Here is a 20,780-nt window from a genome sequence, read left to right on the forward strand (position 1 = left end):
ACATGTCACTCTTCTTCAGGTGCTTTGGAGTGAAGATGGTATTTATGTTCCTAATATGGATAGTTACCACTTTTTCCAGACCAAATATTGACACACTAGCCAGATCATTTTTTTCCAATTTGTGCACTTCATATATATATATATATATATATATATATATATATATATGTATGTATATTTTACAAACTTATGAAATTAAGTTTATTTTCTTAGGTTGAAAAAGTTCAAGGACGAGGTGAGTCAATTGGCTTGCTGCTAAACTCACTGACAGTTAATGTCTGCTGGCCAGCCATTATTACCCTAAAGAAAATCTACATGGGGAACCAGATTATAATGCAAATGTTGCTTGGAGAGCCCATGCTCAGTGCCAGGATAGGTTGAAAGACTTGAGGGATATTTCAGCCAGGTCTGATGGAACATTCCAGTTTTGCCGGCAGGACAAAAAAACAAAAACAAAGAGCAAAGACATTAGAATGGCTTGTCTTCTCCAGAATATGGATCTCTTTCCACCTGATAATGCTTAATAAGCACTACCGTCACTTCCTTTTTGGCTTCCCACTTTCTGTGCCTCTTTTTCTGACCAATTCCTCTCTTCCGACCACTTTTGTTTTTCAAGTACATCGATGACATTATTTTGGCTACCTATTATGCCCTGGGAGCCATTCTATCTCTTTAGAAAGCTTTGCATGTGTCAGATCTCATCTTTTATGTTTTGATGTTTAGTAACACTCAAAGGTTTTGTTTTCTTTTGTTCTAATAATATGAAAGTGTGCTCATTTAATAGGCTATATATTTTAAAATGTGTTACTTTTTTTAAATATAGAAAATTCTGCAACAATATATCATGGCTAGCAAAATATTTGTAATCAGGACTCGTTCAGAAATTTCAGAATGTATCATATCACTGATTACACTGGAAGATACGGGAAAGCAGGGGCGTGGCTGACTTTTAATACCATGTATCTTCTACTGCCACAAGAATAGTAAGACTTAGTAAATATTTATTGAGTGATCGGTTGACTGTACTATGAATAGGTACATGGATAGTGAGTAGAGTGATCCTGGGCTTTATAAGACACCTCCTGAGACCCACTTTCAGGTAGGCGTAAGAAGACATGAGTGTAGTCTAGGACCCCACTCCTTGTTCTTAGCTCCTGCTTGCAGGGGGTGTTAGAAAAGGAGGTTGGCCTCTGATACCAGTTTCCTTGGTAGGTTATATGGCATCAAAGGCAGAACTTAAGGAAGTAGGTCTATTTTTAGACTTGGTGACTTATTTAGATAGGTTGTTATAGAAGGTGGTGCAAAGATATTCACACACAGAATATCAAATCCAGGGTGCCTTAACGCTGCATTCAGTGACCTGGGAGGGGTTGGGTGGAAGCACCTGTGAACTGAAATAAACCACTGCAAGCTCCTCTTTGGAATCCACGAGTTTGGCAGCTGGTGACTCAGGCTGTGGGTCAGGAGACCTGAATGTTACCTTTGGCACCATGATGCCACCTTATAGACTTTGAGATTAATCTAATAGACTTTCAATCATTTGGTTCATCTAAAAAAATCTGTCCAGCTTTTTGCTCCCCTCTAAACTTCTACTTGTCTATGTGTAGATGTAGGTGAGGGTGCTAGATGTTTGTGAGCTATCAGCATGGACCACTAGGAGGGAAAATTATCCCACTCATGAGAAAGAGGCATTGGTTTCTCTGTGAAGAGGAATGGAATGGTCTGTATAATGGTGTGCAGAAGTGGGAACACAGCCTGCAGTTCCCTGCCGTGGTTCCTCTCCATCCCCCTGCAGTGACATTTCCCTTGCATGGAGGAGGCTGGGGTTATATGAGGAGCAGAGCTGCCGGACCGCACAAATGCTGTAGTGAGAAGACAGGAAATTAAAATATATATACACTACCAAACGAAAGGTAGATAGCTAGTGGGAAGCAGCCGCATAGCACAGGGAGATCAGCTCGGTGCTTTGTGACCGCCTGGAGGGGTGGGATAGGGAGGGTGGGAGGGAGGGAGACACAAGAGGGAAGAGATATGGGAACATATGTATATGTATAACTGATTCACTTTGTTATAAAGCAGAAACTAACACACCATTGTAAAGCAATTATACTCCAATAAAGATGTTAAAAAATTTTCAAGAGGAAAAATTTACAGTAGCTACTTTAAAAAGTGCTTTGATATTTAGAGGCACAAGAGATAGAGTTAAGGAAAACACAGGATCTTTTCTAAGGAAGTAAGGGAAGAGCCCTAAGGAAGCAGCCCTGATCTCTTTGGGCAGAGCTCTTCTCTGTTCCCTCCATGGCCAGTGTCCCCTCCTTCCTGAGACTGGGCTCATGATCTTTCTTCCTCTTGGAAGGGTATAGGAAAGGCCCCAAGCAAGACTCAGGGGGAAATGTGGTAAGTCTGAGACTGGAAGGAAGTTACTGTGTTATATCCCTATCGTTCATTGGTGGATTGGTTCATTCGTTCATTTATTCACTTCACTCGTTCATGCTACAAATATTTACTGAGTGCTACGGTTTGCCAGGCACCAAGGAGAAAGAGTTGAAGAAGACCAACAAAGGTTGGTCCTGCCTTCCTGGAGCTTACTGCTTGTGGAGAAAATGAACAGTGGCTCAGTTTGCAAATAGCTAGATAACATAATGTCAGATGCTACAGTGCTATGAAGAAAACTAGAGCAGGGTACGAGAACTAGTGACACCTGGCAGTTTTCGATTTCTCCATCTGTCTAGTTGCTCTTGCAACCTCAGTGAGGTGGCATGGCAAAGAAAATTTCCTGTGTTGACTTTCAACTTAGGGCACTTTTCTACCCTATGTTCTTCCTCCAGCCTCTAAGGTCTAATCCCTTGGATTCTGCAGTGTAAGTCAGCTTCCTTCCTCTTAGCTGCCACACATTCACTGTAAAAATGCACATGCACTACACTCCTTTGCATGGCTACACCAGACTTCTCTGTTTTCTCATTTTCGAAATGTTGTAGAGATCGCTCATCTGCTGATATTCCTTCTTTCCCTTTGTGTTGTGGGTTAGTACCTTTTAAAATTTCTTCACTACCATGTGTAGTTAGATCTTGGCAGTAAAGGCAAACATATATACAACCCACTATATGTAAATGGACTTACCCACTTAATCTGTTTAAACATTGGGACAATAACACAACCACCACTGGGTTTCTCTGTGGACTCTGGACATTTTTAATCCCTGTAATTTTTCAATTGCTTAGCGGTAATATAGTCAGGTATGTTGAGTTGAAACAGACTGCCAGATATTTCTCCAGGAAAGATGGGTTTATTGGGGATCAGCAGAGAATTGCAATTAGGGGTCTGCAACCATGGTGAGCCATGTACAAGTCCCTGCATGGAAGGGAAGGAGAATGCTTTTTTAGAAAGGAGCAGGGGGAGGGATAAACTGGGAGATTGGGATTGAGATATGTACACTACTGTATATATAATAGATAACTGATAAGGATCTACTGTATAGCACAGGGAACTCTATGCAATACTCTGTAATGACCTATATGGGAAAAGAATCTAAAAAAGAGTGGATATATGTATAACTGATTCACTTTGGTGTGCACCTGAAACTAACACAGCATTGTAAATCAACCATACTCCAATAAAAATTATTAAAAACAAAATAGGAAAGGAAATTGAAAGGGCTTTAGTAAGCCAAGAGTCCATGGCTTTTCACTGGCTGAGTCTGTGCTAGGAAAGGAATCTGTCTTCTTCCTGTTGTGCTCTCTTTTGGTCACAGGGTGTGAGAGCTCCCCCTTCTGGCCTCCCAACTCTATTTAATTGAGGTTTCTATTTATTCATTTTTTACAGGTAACAGCACCTATTGTTATAAATTCAATCCCCCATCCTCTGTTTACCTCACCGGGGCTGTAAGTTCCTCTTTACCAATTCTAATTCTTTTTTAGAGATTCAGTTTAACTCTCAGAATTGTTCACAGGGAGCCTTCACCAATTTGTCAATTACGTGTAGAATTTTCTACCCAGTAACAGTTCCTACAGGGGTTTCTGCTTGTAGGGTTTTGCGCTGGTAAGTTGCAGTTCTCTGTATTTGCCTGTCTCTGTCTCTGATTTGGGGGGGACAACAGTTTGCCCTGTGACCTCGATTCTCTGACAGATCTTAGAAGAGTTGTTGATTTTCAGTTTGTTCAGCTTTTTCTTGTTAGGATGGGAGTGATTTCCAATCTCTTTACATCTGGAGACTCAGTGTGAGTCTACCTCTTTTATGCACCTTGCTCTGACCATTTCAGTTCCCTGGGATGTTTCCTCTTTCTTAGCTCTTATTTTTGACATTAAGTATCAGGGTACTTACTTACATTCCACCTTACACCAACTATTTTATTTGTGCATAGCCTGTCTTCTAGCTAGACTGCACTTCCTGAAATGAAAGAAAAATATCTTATTTACTTTATGGTTCCCCAGATTTCATTAGATTAATATAGAGTTGAGTGTCTTCTGTATACCAGACACTGCCACATACATTTTACTTATTTAATTATCACAACACTACTGTGAAATTATTTGTTTTTACAGTTTGTTGAGATGAAAGCTGATGTGGCCTGTGGTCATGCTTTTTGAAGTGGCAGAGCTAGGTTTTGAACTCAGGTCTGCCTGATTCTAAGAATGAGACAGTTCCTTCAGCTAAGCTACAAAGCCCTTCCTAGTACTTTGTCTCCATAGACAGTTGTTGTATTCTTGTTCATTGAGTGAATTAATGGATGAATTATCTGGACATTTCACTACTGTTATCTTCTCTGTAAAGTGAGGATGATGGCAGGTACCTGACCTAAGAATGAAATAGTCACCTGAGGTCTCTTACTTTGGTAACCAAGAGAAAGTAGAGTTAGTTAACTGAAACTCTCTCCCATCACTTCTCCTTAAACTTCCAGAATGTCTCAGAGACATTTTTCTGAGCTCCATTGCAAGGTGGAACATTTTAGCCACTACTGAAGAAACACTAGACATTTTATGAGTTGGCTCTTTCTTCCTAACGTTGTTGGCTAAGTTCTGCCTGCTTTATTCCTGTTTTTTCATGATGTTTTATAATCTAGGCCTTCTTTACAGAGACACAAGGGTATGTTTTATAACTGCAAGGGTCAAGCAAGTAAGAGTTTGAATGAGATTCTAGGAGACATAGTGAAGCAGTAACCTCTTACTTTCTGTAGCTTTTTTTTTTTCAAAAATTTCCCCCATTTTTTTTTCTCCCTAAATCTCAGTCTTAAAATTAAAAAAAATATAAAACAAAACACAACTTTGCTTTTTAAAGTATCTTTAAAAGTAAATATGGTAAGTATTCATTTACCTCAATAATTTGGAAATACAGAAAATGTCTAAAGAAGAAGAAACTGACTTCTCACAATCTCATCATCCAGTTATGGCTGCTAACATTTTGGCATATTTCATCTCAGCCTCCACCCCCTTTTTGCATAAGGCATTTATTTCAGATCACTTATATTCTGTAATATACTGAATTTTTATAATCTTTTTATATGATATGTCAAACATTTCTGAATATCATTAAAATACATATAAATATTATTTCTATTTAACAGATGCATAGTTAATTTATGTGACCATTCAAAACTGGTAATTCCATGTGGAATCAACTTGAGGTGATTGAATATGAAACAAAAAAGAAAGACATGGGAGGCAGCCAAGGCTCTTGACTCATGTTTTTTTGTTTTTGTTTTTATGTATTTTTGGTTTTTTCCCCCCCATGTGACTGGAAGAAAAGAAATCAACTTACAGAATTCTAGAACCTTTAGCATGAATAGATTTCTCATTTGGTCAAGATGGAGTACAGATACTGAATTTACTCTCCTTTCTGAAACAAAAAATGGACAAAATATATGAAACAACAGTTTTCAAGACATTTCACCTCAGACAACAAAGGATAGAGACCTCTAAGAGATGGAAAACAAATGAGGTGAACTCATGATTGCCCCAGCTGACTGTCTAGAGAGAGTCTCCTGGCCACGGTGCAGGTAGGTGGGGATATAAACAGAGACTAATGAGCTCTCTGAATTGAGGAGATACAGCTTAGAGCCCAGGGAGACTGAGGCAGCTAAAATTCACAGGGAAGACTCCCAGAGAAGAGAAAGCTGGACAGAAAGAGAGAGAGAGTTCTGGAGATCTGCACTGTTCCTACTGACTTTTCAACTGAATAATGATCCATGCATGCAAGTGGTTGGGGAAAGAACCCCCAAAAGGATTAGAGGGAGCAATCACTAGAGCCTGCACAGGTCTGGGAATAGTTCCTCTTTCCACCAGCAAGAATATAAAACCTCAGAATTCATGCGATACCAGTAGAGTACTCAGAAGCATTTTTCCTCAGCAATAGGGAAAAATGAGCCCTAGACCAAATGTTGTTCTAGTCCCACCTAACAGCTTAAAAGTGAGACTCTAAAGGATAAAACTGTTTTGAAGTAACTTAAATGCATACCAGAACAAAACTGAAGAATATTTATAGGAATATAAAAATATTTAACACCCCAATAAGGAAAAATTTATAATATCTATTATGTAATCAAATATTATCATGAATACAAAGAAGCATAAAAATACACATAATTATAAATAAAATAAACATAATTGCCCCATAAATGACACAGATGATATAATTAGTAGACAAACAGTTATTATAACTATGTTACACACATTCAAGAGGCTAATGGGAAAATTAAGTAGCGGCATAGATGAAATTAAAAAGATAAAATTAAACTTCTGCAGATAAAAACTGCAGTGTCTGAGATGAAGCATATGGTACATGGGATTAACATCAGATTAGATATTGCAAAAGAAAAGATTAGTGAACTTGAAAATATGTATGACAATAGTAGCACAAAGTCTGGAAGGGAAGAAATAGAAACATACTGGTGTAAGGTTTTACACTATACATGAAACGGTATATCACTTGAAGATAGACTATTATTAAGTACCACTTTACCCGAAATCAGCCACTCAATATAGCATCAGAAAGAGTATAGATAGTAAGCCATAAGAGACAGTAAACTAGAATCACTGGGAAAGTCAGTTCATCCAAAAGAAGGCTGAAAAGAGGAAAGCAAAAACAAAGAGATCGGACAAACAAAAATTAAATAGCGAGAGGATAGATTTAAGCCCAATTATGTAGATGTGCACATTAAATGTAAATGGTCTAAATACCCAAATTAACAGTTAGAAACTGTCAGATTAGATTCAAAAATCAAGATTCAACTATATGTTGTCTATGAGAAACCCACTTTCAGTATAAAGATACAAATAGGTTAACAGTAAAAAGGATGGAAACAAAAAGTCATATGAAACTAATCAAAAGAAAGCTGGAGTGACCATGTTAATACTGGTTGAGTTCTATTTCAGATCAAAGAATATTACCAGGAATAAAGAATGCCATTTCATACAGATAGGGGTAAATTTATCAAGAGGAAATAACAAATTTAAACATTTATAAACCTAATAACAGAACTTCAAAATACATAAAGCAAATACTGATAGAACTGCAAGGAAAAATAGGCAAATTGATTATTATAGTCAGATTTCAGCACCCTTTTTTGTAATAATTGATAGAACAAGCAAAAAAATTAATAAGCATGTAGAAGACCTCCACAACACTATCAACCATGTTGAACTAATTGAAATTTATATAACTCCACCTAAGAAAAACAGAATACACACTCTTTTCAAAGGCATATAGAACATCTAGCAAGATATGCCATATTCTAGGTCATAAAATAAATCTCAATATGTTTGAAAAGATTCAGATTATACAGAGTATATTCTCTGACTATGATGAAATTAAATTAGAAATCAATAGCAAGAGATATCTGGAAAATCCCCCCAAATTTGGAAAGTAAATATCACACTTCTAAATAACCCTTGGGTCAAATAATAAATCAGAAAAATTAGAAAGTGTTTTGAACTGAATTAAAATAAACACATAGCATTTCAAAATTTTTGAGAAGCAGCTAAAACAGTATTTAAAAGAAAATTTGTAGTATTATACACCTAGATTAGAAAAAAGGAAAGGTCTCAAATCAGTAATCCTAGTTTCTACTTTAAGAAACCAAAAAGAAAAGGAGTAAATAAAACTCAAAATAAGCAGAAGAAAGTAGGTAATAAGGGCTAAAGATGAAATCAGTAGAAAACAAAATCAACAGAGAAAATGACACCAAAAACTTGTTCTTTGAGAAGATCAATAAAATTGATAAACCACTGGCCAGACTAATCAGGAATTTATCAAGAGGAAATAATAATTTTAATTAAACAGTTATTCACCTAGTAACAGAAGACAGAAATGAGGGAGGAGACATCACTACAAACTCTATAGATAATGAAGGAATAATAAGGCAATATTATAAACAACTCATGACAATAAATTTGACAACTTAGGTAAATTGTACAAATTACTTGTATGATAGCCTACTAAAGCTCACTCAAGAAGAAATAGATAACCTGAATAGAAATTGAATTTATTGTTTAAAACTGCCCCACAAGAATATATCAAGTTCTAATTGCTTCCCTGGAGAATTCTTTCTACTCAAGGAATCAGACAGACATTCTAAGAAAACCACAGACCAATGTATAAAAACAACAATCAGAAACTGAAATTTTACAAATATCATTTACAATCAGAAAAAAATTACAAAGCACTTAGAAATAAATCTGATCAAAGTGGTGTAAGACCTGAACACTGAAAACTACAAAACATTGCTGAAAGGAATTAAAGAGGATCTAAATAAATGGATATACTCATTTGTGGATTGAAGATTCAATATTGTTATCAATTCTTCCCAAACTGATCTGTAGATTCAACACAATTCCAATCAGTATCTTAGTTGGCTTTTACAATTTTTTTGCATAAATTGACAAGCTGATTCTAAAATGTGTATAGAAATGCAAGAACCTAGAAGAGGCTAAACATCTTTGTAAAAGAAGAAGAAACTTGGAAGACATATTTGCCCTCATGGTTCATTATGAAGCTATAGTAATTAAGACAGTGTATGGGCATAATGGTGGACAATCAAAAGAAGACAGTTTCTAGGTCGCGAGAGTTATAGTTCCTAAAAGAAGATGGCAGGCGCATATTAACTTTCCCCATTCCCTCAGGATGCCTCAAAGTAGTGGTTCCCAAAGCATGGTTTGAAAACTAGCAATATTATTAACATCACCTGGAAGCTTTTTAGAAAAGGCAATTATTGGGGCCACCTACTGAATCAATATTTGTGGGAGAGGCCCAGGAATCTGTGTTTTCATAAGCTCTCCAGGTGATTCTGAGGCACAGTAAAGTTTTAGAAAGTACTGCCTAGGCCTCTCCCTGCTACAAATCCTCCAGGATTTGGGAGACAGGAGAAGAGGTTTGGAGACAGTGGCATAACTCAGTGTCACAGAGTGAAGAAGAAAACTGATGGCCTTTGACCATGGAATCCATTAAAACATACTCTCAATGCTGCCAGGCTGAGCTGATGAATAAAAAATAAGCTAATCTCATTTCTGGCCATTAGGCTATTGAAGATAATTGGGCTACAAGGTGAGCAATCAACTTTACCAAGCACAAGCAGTTGGCACAATTTGTTGCTTGGAACTAACTTACTGTAAGTAGATGGTTGAGAATAATGCAGAGGCCATGAAGAGAAATCCACGGTTCTGAAATTTTCCTTAAGTCTTTTAAAATTCTCTTTCTCTCTGTCTCTCTCTCTCCCTCTCCTCCACACACACTAAAACACATACTCACACATGCATTCACAGTGACATCTCATGAGACAGGATGTGGAACTGAACAGTTCTGACAAATGTCTGAGTGATAAGATCACCTTCAAGAGACAAGAGCTGAAAGTGTATTCTGGCTCAGTAAGACCTAGGAACTAGTCTCTTGGGGAATACTTGATTACGTTACGTAGGCCAAATAGTTTCTGACGTTAGCATTAGAGCTTTAGTCCTACCTTCAACTGCCTGAAGAATGTACTATATTGGATTAGGAAACTGAGCCTCATGTAGTCTGGTCCTGCTTTCTGGATTTAGGATGTGGCTTGTCTCAATAACCAAAGTAAGTCCATCTCACGGAAAGAAAAGGAAGGGATAATGGGGAGTTAAAATTGTAATGAGCACCTGAATTTATTTGTTGCTCTTTTAAAGGGGTCTCCTCTTTTTTTTTGCGGTACGCAGGCCTCTCACCGCTGCGGGCTCCCCTGTCGCGGAGCACAGGCTCCGGACACGCAGGCCCAGCGGCCATGGCCCACGGGCCTAGCCGCTCCCCGGCATGTGGGACCTTCCCGGACCGGGGCACGAACCCGCATCCCCTGCACCGGCAGGCGGACTCCCAACCACTGCGCCACCAGGGAAGCCCTAGAGGGGTCTCCTCTTAAATCAGCATCAGCTTTCTTTCCTACCTCCCACCTGGCTGTCATAGAACTAGGTATAGATCTTAACGTTTAACTATTGCCCTTCCCTGTGGGACATAATGGTTACAATTGTACTCCCGACCTTCTGGCATTTAATCAAGATAAAATTGATTACCTTTAACTGAAAACAAAAAATCACTTATAATCAGGATACTGATATATTAGCAGGGACAAGATCCCAACTTTTAGTGGACTTGGCAGACTGTCAGGTACTGTCTTTAAGTACTCCCCACCCTACACCTCTATTTTTCTATTGACAGAGAGTCATAATAATTTGTCCTGTGGATGCCAGTTGCTTTTTGTTCAACTTAAACCTGTGCTACAAGTGCTTCTTCAATCGCTGCAATCAAAAGTTTCCTAGTGAAGTTGCCCATTGGCTTAGGCAGCACGACTTTCAACGCTGGTTGGCATCATAAACAGGCATGGTGAGGGGTAGCTAAGAGTATCAAGAAACGGAGAGTTTAGGGTAATATTTTATTTCTTGTTTTTATCTTTTGATGATTAGTCTTTAACATAATCTCAGACTGAATACTGTGGCAATTTTCCTACTTGCAGAGTGCAAAATATTAAGGTAAAAGTCAAAGTAGATGTGTCTTTCTGTCTTACTAGAATTTTAGGTGAAAGATGTCAAAATTTTGTGTTTAAGTATGTGTTATAAAGCATTTGAACAATCCTTGTCGATTATTATAACCTTTGCTATGTGCCAGGCACTATATTATGTACAATGCATGCATTTGTTACTACATTTAGTTCTCCTTGTATAATGGTTATTATTCCTTCCTTTCTCTAAGGCATAGAGAATTTAAATAAATTATCCAAAGTTATGGCATAAAGTTGTGGCAGAGCCAAAACTCAAATATGATTTTGTCTGAGTTAAAAATTCAGGCTTTCTGCTAGAGCCAGCTGCCAACTTGAAAATTCTGAGTTGTCTTTTCTAGTTCTAGGATATGAATGCAATAGTCTTAGGAACCCAAATGAACAAAAGTCCTTTTTTAGGACGAGGCCAGTCATGGAAATAAACTTTGTTCTTTTTGGGGGGCCACACTGCGCAGCTTGTGAAATCTTAGTTCTCCAACCAGGGATTGAACCCAGGTCCACAGCAGTGAAAGTCCAAGTCTTAACCACTGGACCACCAGGGAATTCCCTAAACTTTGTTCTTTATGACCATGATCTTGAAGGAATTGGAATTAATCCAAATGGAATCAAGTAGTGCAACACATTTATTTATATTGATTAGTCTCCTGCCTATTTACAGAAATATTTGAAGAAATGTGACAAAAAGCGAATATTCCGAAATTCCCTAATGAGCATAATCTCATTCTCTTATGAACTCTAATAGATCTTTTGCTTGTATTTCTCTGGTGGAACTTGCCAGTATATCTTGTGTTATTGTTTCTAGTATTTGTCTACTTCCATCAAGTTGATCCTGAAGGCAGATACTCTTTGTGTTAGGATTCTTCCGAGAAGCAAACCAATAGGTTCACTCTGTCTCACACACACATTTAATTTCACGAGATTCACTTGTAAAAAGCATGACTCCAATTAACAAACCATCTAGTGTTAATTTGAGATAGAGATGGCTGAAGTGCTTCTGACTAGTCTTTCAGATGTTAAATCTCCATCCTACCATTGTGGATTACTAACTAGAGTACTCTGATGTTAACCAGCTGCCCATAGGATATAAATTAACACATATACCACATTTTATGTGGGCTATTTCAATAAAATGACAGACTACATACAAACTACTTAAGGGTTTAGCCTTATTGAATTTTATAAATTGAGCCTGTGAGGAAAAAATTGGCATGGGTGGATAGGTGGTCACAATGCTTATAAACTCCTGAGGGCATCTAGTATTCAGAATTCCTTTTCATTAACTGAAGACAATGTTAGCTAATATCCCTAGTCAGTAGCAAATCCTATAAAGTGCAATTGTTCCTAAGTAGCTAAAGAACAGAAAAAAGAATGATTCATTCTAGTCAATGATTTGCTTTTTCTTTTTTTTTAAGAAAAAATAAACTAAATTATTTCATCCTTACTCCTATTAACATTTTGTCAGAGAGACGAGTTCTAAATTTCAGAAAACAAACCCAAGTTCTAAGCTGCTCTCATTTTCTTTTTTCTGCCTCTGTCTTCTGTTGCAGCACTTCTCTCCCCAATCAGCCTTCATCCTGACTCTGCCCCTGACTCTTCTTGTTCTTTAGAAGACACTCATTAACATTTGCTAATGTATGCTAATGAGAAGTAATTAGCATCTTCTCTGTGAACAAAAGCTGGTGCTAAGAAGGATGTGTAAAGACTGTACAGAGTTCGGCCAGCCTTGCTTCAAGCTTCTTTATGCTCTGAGGACAATCGTCTGCTTTCAGTTGTTTCACAGTTCTTGTGTTTTTTGTTTGTTTTGTTTTGTTTGTTTACCCGTGAATCCTGACAACCCTTCTTCTTCATGATTGGGAATATTACAGAAATGCTGCGGGGGACAGAAAGATTCCTTTTGGTTCTAAGCAATTCAAGAATATATAAGCATGGCCACCAAGGGTTTATAGCACACTATTTTCATCTGGTTAGTAGAACAGAATCTCACACAAGAGAACGTATTTTCATTTCAGCACACTTATTTACAGTGGTTGCCGTTTATGGCGGTAATTGCAATGTGAGAGCACACACTCTGAATATATATTATGACAGCAGGGTTGAATAAGAAATGTCCTTTGCCCCAAAATAATCTGCATGCAAAGAAAGACTCACCACTTACTTTTCTGTAACCACAGAGAGCTCTAAATGCCTTTGTAAATAGCTATTTATTTACTGAATATGTGTATGTGTAGTTTAAAAAAAGTCAACCCTCCAAACCACATAGAATAAGAGTTGTTTTTGTTCTTTCTGTAGACCAGTGGTGTCAAGAAATATCTAATTGCAGTTTCTCACAAATACTCCTGTATATAATTTACCATTTGAAGAACTATGCTTCATCATTTCATATTTGCTCTTGTGGCTCAGGGGTGGTAGAATTTGGAAACATACCAGCTACCCATTTCATTCAGCCTGTTTAATTTTAATTTCATGTAACATAAAAACAGAAGGAAAAATTGCCAAACTATTCGGGGTGCATCCCCTTCCCCTCTTCTTATGTGTATAAAAAAATTTATTTTCATTGTGAAAGGATAGAAGGGGAATCTTTATTTTGACTGAATTTCCTATTTTTCTTTTTGTTAGTCTCTCTGGAACCTCGTAGTAAAACGTGTTTCTCCACAGACTTCATTCTCTTCCTGTATTCCTCAATGCAACTACAATATGTTATATTGTGTTTTTAATAAAGCAGGCATCAGCAGCTATTTATTCTCTGCTTCTTAAGGACTAAAGAGCCTCAAAAATAAATATTATCTAAAAGGAAAAACATTAGAGAATGACAGCTACTATTTTTTTTTTTTGGCCTGCCCCGTCTCCTTCTTTGGTGAGTCTTACCAAAAACCAAAATTATTATTGTTTTTTGTAATTTTATAACCACAGTGATTTAAAATAACTATTTAGTATCTCCAAGATATCATAATGTTTGAAAATATGACCAGCCTTTTGGCATTTATTATACAAGTTTTCATCAGAGTGTTCTTGAACATATGTGCCCCATGGTTTTTTTCAGTGGTCTTAATGAAAACCTTATCGTTTTAAGGTTTTTAGTGGTATTAAGGAAAGGTGCTGGCACCTGCAGAAAGAGTATCAGCCTAGGTTTGTCACATTAAACCTTTCCCCGAGATACCTTGTTTATATTTAAGTGTAATGATCTCATTCTGTTATTTCCACTCCTGAGGATTTTTTAAATGTCTTATAGTTTACAGGTTCATTAAGGTATTTGATTGATATAAGAGCTAAATAATTATTCTTTTTACTCGTTGGCTTCCAAAATATCATGCTCGATTCCATCATTTGAAGGACTTGGGATTGTTATAAACAAATGTCATGAATATCTTCTTATCTGACCCAAAAGTAGCAAAAATAAAAGGAGCTGCTGATTTAAACTGAGTCAGATTTTATGTCCTGGGTAGATATTTGAGAGGAAGAAGAATCATATTCCATCATTTTTGTTCACTTTGACAGAGAGTGTCTTCTGTTCCTTACTTAACACCCACCAGTAATAGTTTTTTCATAGATGAATGGAAGCCGAGTGCTGTGCCATTCTCTACAGGGGAAATGATACTTCAATATGGTTTGGTGACTCCATCTATTCAAATTAAACTACTGAACTTCAACTGTTCCTACCTAAGCTATTCTCCCTAGAGCCTCCTATCTCCTTTCCTTGAAACTCCACCCGCTGCTGCCCAGGCCAAAAACCTTGGAATTGTCCTTGATTCTTCTCTTCCTCTCATATTCCACATTATACCACATACTGATGACACAGGTTCTTCAGCTAAGGTTTGGAAATGTGCTTGTTATGGCATAGATTAATATCTGTCTGAGGTGAAAGGTACCTCATTTATTTTTTATTTATTTTTTCTTAGGTAATACAATTCAAATTTAATTAATGAGCAGTTTCTACCATTTCACAAGGGAACATGAAAGTGTGTGTATATGCACAGTTTTGATAATGGCAGTGCCTTTTTTAAAATATCAAAGCTAATTTACTTCCCCTTATTGTATATAAATTTTCACATCATTTTTCATTTTTCCATTTTTTAAAAGGTTATACTCCATTTATAGTTATTATAAAATATTGGCTATATTCCCTGGAAATGTACCCCATTTTATATGCGAGGAGCTGATGCTGACATTTCCTCACACACAAAGGAACCCTAAAAAGAAACACACTAGTACATTGCTAATAAACATAATTAGTACATTGCTGGTATAACCCAAGTAAACTTGAGTTTAGGTATGAGTTATAAAGTCATTCTTTTGCATCAAATAGCAAGACTCCTTAAGGACGGTTATTTCCTTCTACAGTTTACAAACTCCTACTCCAGAGCACTTTGCTCTGTAGACCCTTGTAAATGCACAATAAATGCTAATTGAATAAATGAATTTTCAGTTTCCAAAGTAATGACCTGGTGCTACAATAATCCCTTCAAAAACTAGAGGAACAGGCAACATCATTAAACTCTTCCTGCCACTGGGCCACTGACACTGAAGAACCATAAAATACTTTCAGTACTGTAGATTGAAAAAGAAAGCCTGGAACAACATCCACTTTTCTGAACGATTCCAATGCCTCTGAAATGTGACATTTTGCTGTTGTTTCCTTTTACTGTTTTTAATTACTGTGTCTATTTGCATGAAATGAGGATCTGGGTTGCCTAGGAGTTCATCTGCTCCTATTGCATATTCCTCTCTTAAATAAGCGTACTTCAATGCAGTTTTGCTTGCTGCCTTCAACATTTAGACAGGAAACCACTCCCCCCCTTCACTGTCCTCCCATCACTCCCCAGGAGAGAGGTTATTTTTAAAGTACATAATCAATAGGCTTTGGGAAACATCCAGAACATGAGGGTGGTCATATGATTGGGAGCAAGCTACTAAGGACTGCTGAGAGAAGGGATGGCAATAGGCCGTGCCGAAAATTGTCTGAGAAGGGAAAGACAGTCTGTAACTCCCATTTAAGTGTTCTGAGTTATTCTTTTGCACAGGCTTTTGTCTGGGAGGGGCATCTTAGATTGGTTCTTCAACAACGCTTTGAGTTGCAGGAGATGCAGATCAGCATTGACAGTTGCTTTTCAGACCAAATAGTGTTCCATTAAAATTAAGCTTGGTCTGAGGCTCTTGATGGAGTCTTCAATCTCCTGGTCAGGGTGCTGCTGTTTAGTTCTTGATGCCGATGATGCCTTTGCTGAGGGTTTGAGTCAATAATAAACCAATTATGATCACAGTAACTATAAAAACAACTGTTCTGTGGCCCCTGACTCAGCTTCCAGACAAAAGGAATGCTGTTGAATAAAGAAGGCACCTACTGAAAATGTGCAGATGGTCATGCACAGATGCGTATCACTGTTGGAAAGTCACCTGAAGAGGAGTGAAGGGGCTATTTCTGCAATACTCTCCATTACATCACTCAGAAACCGTAGCTCTTTTTTCTTCTTTACTTGCAACCACAGGGCTATCTCCCCTTATGGATTTTTAGGTTTTATTTAATGGCCATTTGTAACTATCCTTCCTGTACCTGAAAAGATGACCTATGACTCCAGCCCTGCTTTTTCTCTCCCCTACTTGTCAGAGGAAATTGATTTCTTGCTCATCTCCTTGGCTTGGGACATTTCATTCTACTGCTTTTGTTTAATATATGATCCTTCCTAAAGATTTGCTTGTATTTCTAGTTGTTTAGTATTTTCTTCCATTTCATTATTTAACTTTATTTAATCATGTCTAGTGAGTTGATTATTACAAATCATTATAGCATTTTATGTGAATTTTTGCTTTGGCTATGCATGGTGCAAAAGAGGCTATGTGTCAGACTTTGCTATTTGTCCTCAGCTGTTTCTATATTATGCACGCTGATCAGACCTTGCTCTAAGGCTAACCTTATATCATTAAGATGCCTTCCTGAGTGAATTCTTCTTTGGCTGAAGAAACTTGGGGGCAGCATTAATTGCAAATAAAGACCATGGCCTATTGTTGAATGTAAAATATCTCTGAGTAGTGTCTGCCTTCACTGTTGCGAACTCTCAGTAGTGACATAAAGACCTTTGTCCTGTGCAGATCCAGTTACAACCGGTGACAGAAGGCATATGTCCACTCTGAACGAAACAACACTTATTTTCATATTCTATGGCTGATGTTGAGTGATAACATTTTTGCATATCCTAAAAATTTTACGCAGATGCTGTTTAAAGGCAAAAAATGCTTTTTACAATAATCTTCTTTATGAATGGAATTTAAACTCTGAATGTGCTGCCTTTTCAATATGCCTGTCAAGTTCTGAATAATAACCTTTGACAGTGCTGAGCAGAAACAAAACCAGAGGTTGTTTCCTCTGTTCACAGCAACATCGTTTGTTATCTTTGATTTTTTGGACTTATGCCCATCCACCTTAAATAAAAATAGGTAAATTAATATTTTAAATGAGTTACTAGACTCATGGTTTAAAGAAATAGTCTACTGCAATTTTTACCATGGCAATTTGCAGATCTTTGTCTCTGGCTGACAACCTGTGATGAATGGACAGTAGTTGACAAGGGGAAAATATCTGCCAATTAATATATTTTCCTATATTACTGTACCAGTAAAATTTTATAAAACCTTTATATGCCTTTATAAAAATGGAGCAAATCTAAAAACAAGGTGCTGAGGATGAGGTGAGGAGTAGACAGAAGAAGTGTTCTTTGTCTTGGAAAGAACTGTAGAATCACCTGTCTCCACATAGTCAAGATAAATCATGTATGGGAAGATTTAAGCTGTCTGCATATAATACATATAGAAATAATTGAAATAGGAAATATCAGGTTTTAAGCCTTTTTGAAAGATTCTTTGACACTGGGTACCTGGTCATAATGAAATATTGTCTATTTTAATAACTTTATTTATAATAACCAAGTGGTTTGTGCATGTGTATATAGCTTTGCCAACAATACCTTTTACCATAGAATGAAATGACCCAACACACCCTAAGTCTGCTTATTGCAGTACAGAATTTATTTTGGTTGAAGTTATTTTGAATTGAGTTGACAGGTTTATGATTGGTATGTTTTGCAAATCGTTGAAGACGATGAAGCAGAGAAGTCCTTGCACAGCAATGTATAAGATATTGTGGCTGTATATCTTTAATAAGCAATGCTTATTTTGACAAGTTTATTGAAAAAATTTATTAACTGCACAAAAAACTTTACAATGAAAATAATAACAGTAAAAACCAGTTATTAACAATTGTACCATCATTTAAAGAATTACTATATTTTTTCTTTCTTCAACAGTGCAAATCCAAGTGGAGGAAAAAGAAGATGATACTGAGGAAAGTTCAAGTAAGTGCGGATGGACATATCCCTACTTGGGATATGTTTCCCATGGAATAGTGGTGAATTCAGGGGATTCACCCTTTTATCTTGTGGGAATATGCTACCGTATGCAAGCAGAGAAGCGTGTGTGGATGGTCTCACAAAAGAGTTCAAGACCATCAAACAGAATCTCTACTCGAGATTCCATTCAATTGGCACACACACATTCCACCCAATTTATAATTTACTCATGAGTAAGTAGATGGTAGTTCAGAAAAAATTTGCTCTTTTATTTCTTTACTATTTTCCCCCATGAAAATCTTTGTCCTAAAAGCTTTTCTCTAAGGCTGAATCTATTACAATATAACAGATTGACCTTTTTGACTGAACTGATCAGGTGGTTCAATAAAAATGAAAAAACCTGTTCTTTTGTACTGAATTCATGGGTATTTTGTCGGAATTGCTCTGTAGTTCTTACTTTGAGTAGGTTCAGCTCAAGAGCTGTGACCCCTTTCCAGGCATGCAGACCCCTCATGGACTGGAACAGAGAAAGATCATTATATGAGCAAAAGTTTTGAGTTTACCAAAACTGAAAGAGCAGCATCTCAAGAAGAGTTCAATTAGAGAATACATCAACACTGTCAATTAAAAACCTGAGCCCAACATGACAGCCAGTGAATGTTCATGATGACAGTTGGTTTCATTAATTTGGTACATTTTACATGAAAACAGCCCAGAGTCTCACATAGATCCTAGATGCTATGACTTGACTACTGTCGGGGAGGAAAAGTAATTTTTCCTCTACCCTCCTGAGTTCTTAGCTGATACCCCTATAATATAAGACAGTTTAACAAGAAAAAAACCAAAACAAACCAGAAGTTTATTAACACATACACCTCACGTATACATGGGAGATATCCAGGAAAATGAGTAACTGTGAGGTGGCTTAAAATTTAGATTTGAACACCATCTAAAGAGGGGAGAGGGAGGGCATGTAGGTCTCTTGAGAGAGAATAAATAAGTTTTAGGAGAATAGATGGGAATTATGATAGTTTATGATAAAGTGTGTCTGCATGTGGTGTTGACCTATAGTCTCCTGTGATAATAGTCTATCTTCCTTGGGGATGAAACTCCTGGGGAGGGGATTTATGACAGTTGAGCTCCTTTTGGAGACTCTGTCTTTAAGCAGCTAAGAGAAGTTCAGAGAGAGTCTCTTCCTGCATTTGCTGTTTTTCAAGTGCTACAGCTCAAAATAGTCAATACACCAAAGTGGCATATTTTGGGGTGGTATATTCAGAATGCCTTTTTGACGTGGTATATTTTGCTACCCTTCAAAACTGAATCAAGCCCATTCCAAAAGGTAATGTATGCAAATCCACATTTAGTAGGCAACTGTAAAACATTCCTTTTTTAAGAATTTGAATATTTGGAAACTAGTTAAAGCACTAAATATAGCCTTTTTGTCCTAAGTGCTAAAATATAAATATAATAATACACTTTTCATCCATGGTCAAACTCTGCAAGCTTAATAGTTTAGCCTTAATATGAAATATACTAAAATGCAGGGTAGTAAGTGGCTGCTAGAGTTTTCGAGCTATTTGTAGGTGAAATTGTTTCTCAGTTCCTGTGAGGCTCTGTTCTTTCTACAATTAGTGACTAAAATGAATAATAAAGGCTGGGTAAATTTTCAGAATGCCAGAGTGGGGTTCAAATAACATATAACATTTGCCACAGTATTTAACAAATGGAAACTCATTCTTGGTTTTGATAACAAAATATAGTTTTCCAAACCCGGTTAGAAAAGTTGCTCTCTGTTAGTCAAACTTTAGTAATAATGGTAATATTTAGATCTTAGATTTGAAATATCAATAGAAAAATTTTGATAAGTAATGTTAAAAAGATAACAAAAAGATTTTAAAAGATAAAATAATGACACACATATGTAAAAATTAAGACATTTAACTAATAAATGAGGAATCTGGTGAGGCATTTATAGCAGTTACCAGTTAAAGGAAAATTCAAAGAACAGATATATTTATAGATCAGGAATATTGAAATGATTGTGCAAATAAGGCATGACTGTTTTGGGGATTTTTTTCTTTCATTTTCTTTTTCGGTGATGGAAGGTTGTCTCTGCATTAAGCAGAGTTCACTTTCTTGTCTACAGACAAGAACTATTTTGCATTGCTATCTAGTTATCCGTAACTTACAAAGTTATAAAATAGCTTCCATAGAATCAGAATCAGTAACACAGAAGGGTATGGTGCAGACAATTCATAGTTTTCCATTAAAGCACAAATTTTTCCCTGAGTAGCTTCTATTTAAGAAGATAGTGATAATTATGAGTAATATTTGTTTTTTGTAATAAACATCAGAAGTTGACTCTAAATATCAGAAGTTAAAAAACAAAAATGAAAGTGAAGTAGGATGTATGTCATGAACGGTGAAGGAAGGAACTGAAT

The 20,780-nt window shown here is 36.8% G+C and overlaps 1 protein-coding gene across 1 annotated transcript in view; it reads left to right on the top strand.

Annotated features, from left to right (window-relative positions):
* Positions 1-20,780, top strand: part of TMC1 (transmembrane channel like 1) — a 131,707-nt gene that overhangs the window by 10,837 nt on the left and 100,090 nt on the right. The window contains exon 2 of the mRNA XM_022573505.2: positions 18,298-18,345. Coding sequence (XP_022429213.2) covers positions 18,298-18,345 — 48 coding nt within the window. The remainder of the gene's footprint in view (positions 1-18,297; positions 18,346-20,780) is intronic.

Source organism: Delphinapterus leucas, chromosome 6, assembly GCF_059928025.1.
Source record: "Delphinapterus leucas isolate spDelLeu-1000000601 "Yukka" chromosome 6, BTC_Dleu_Yukka2, whole genome shotgun sequence".
Classification (NCBI taxonomy): Eukaryota; Metazoa; Chordata; class Mammalia; order Artiodactyla; family Monodontidae; genus Delphinapterus; species Delphinapterus leucas.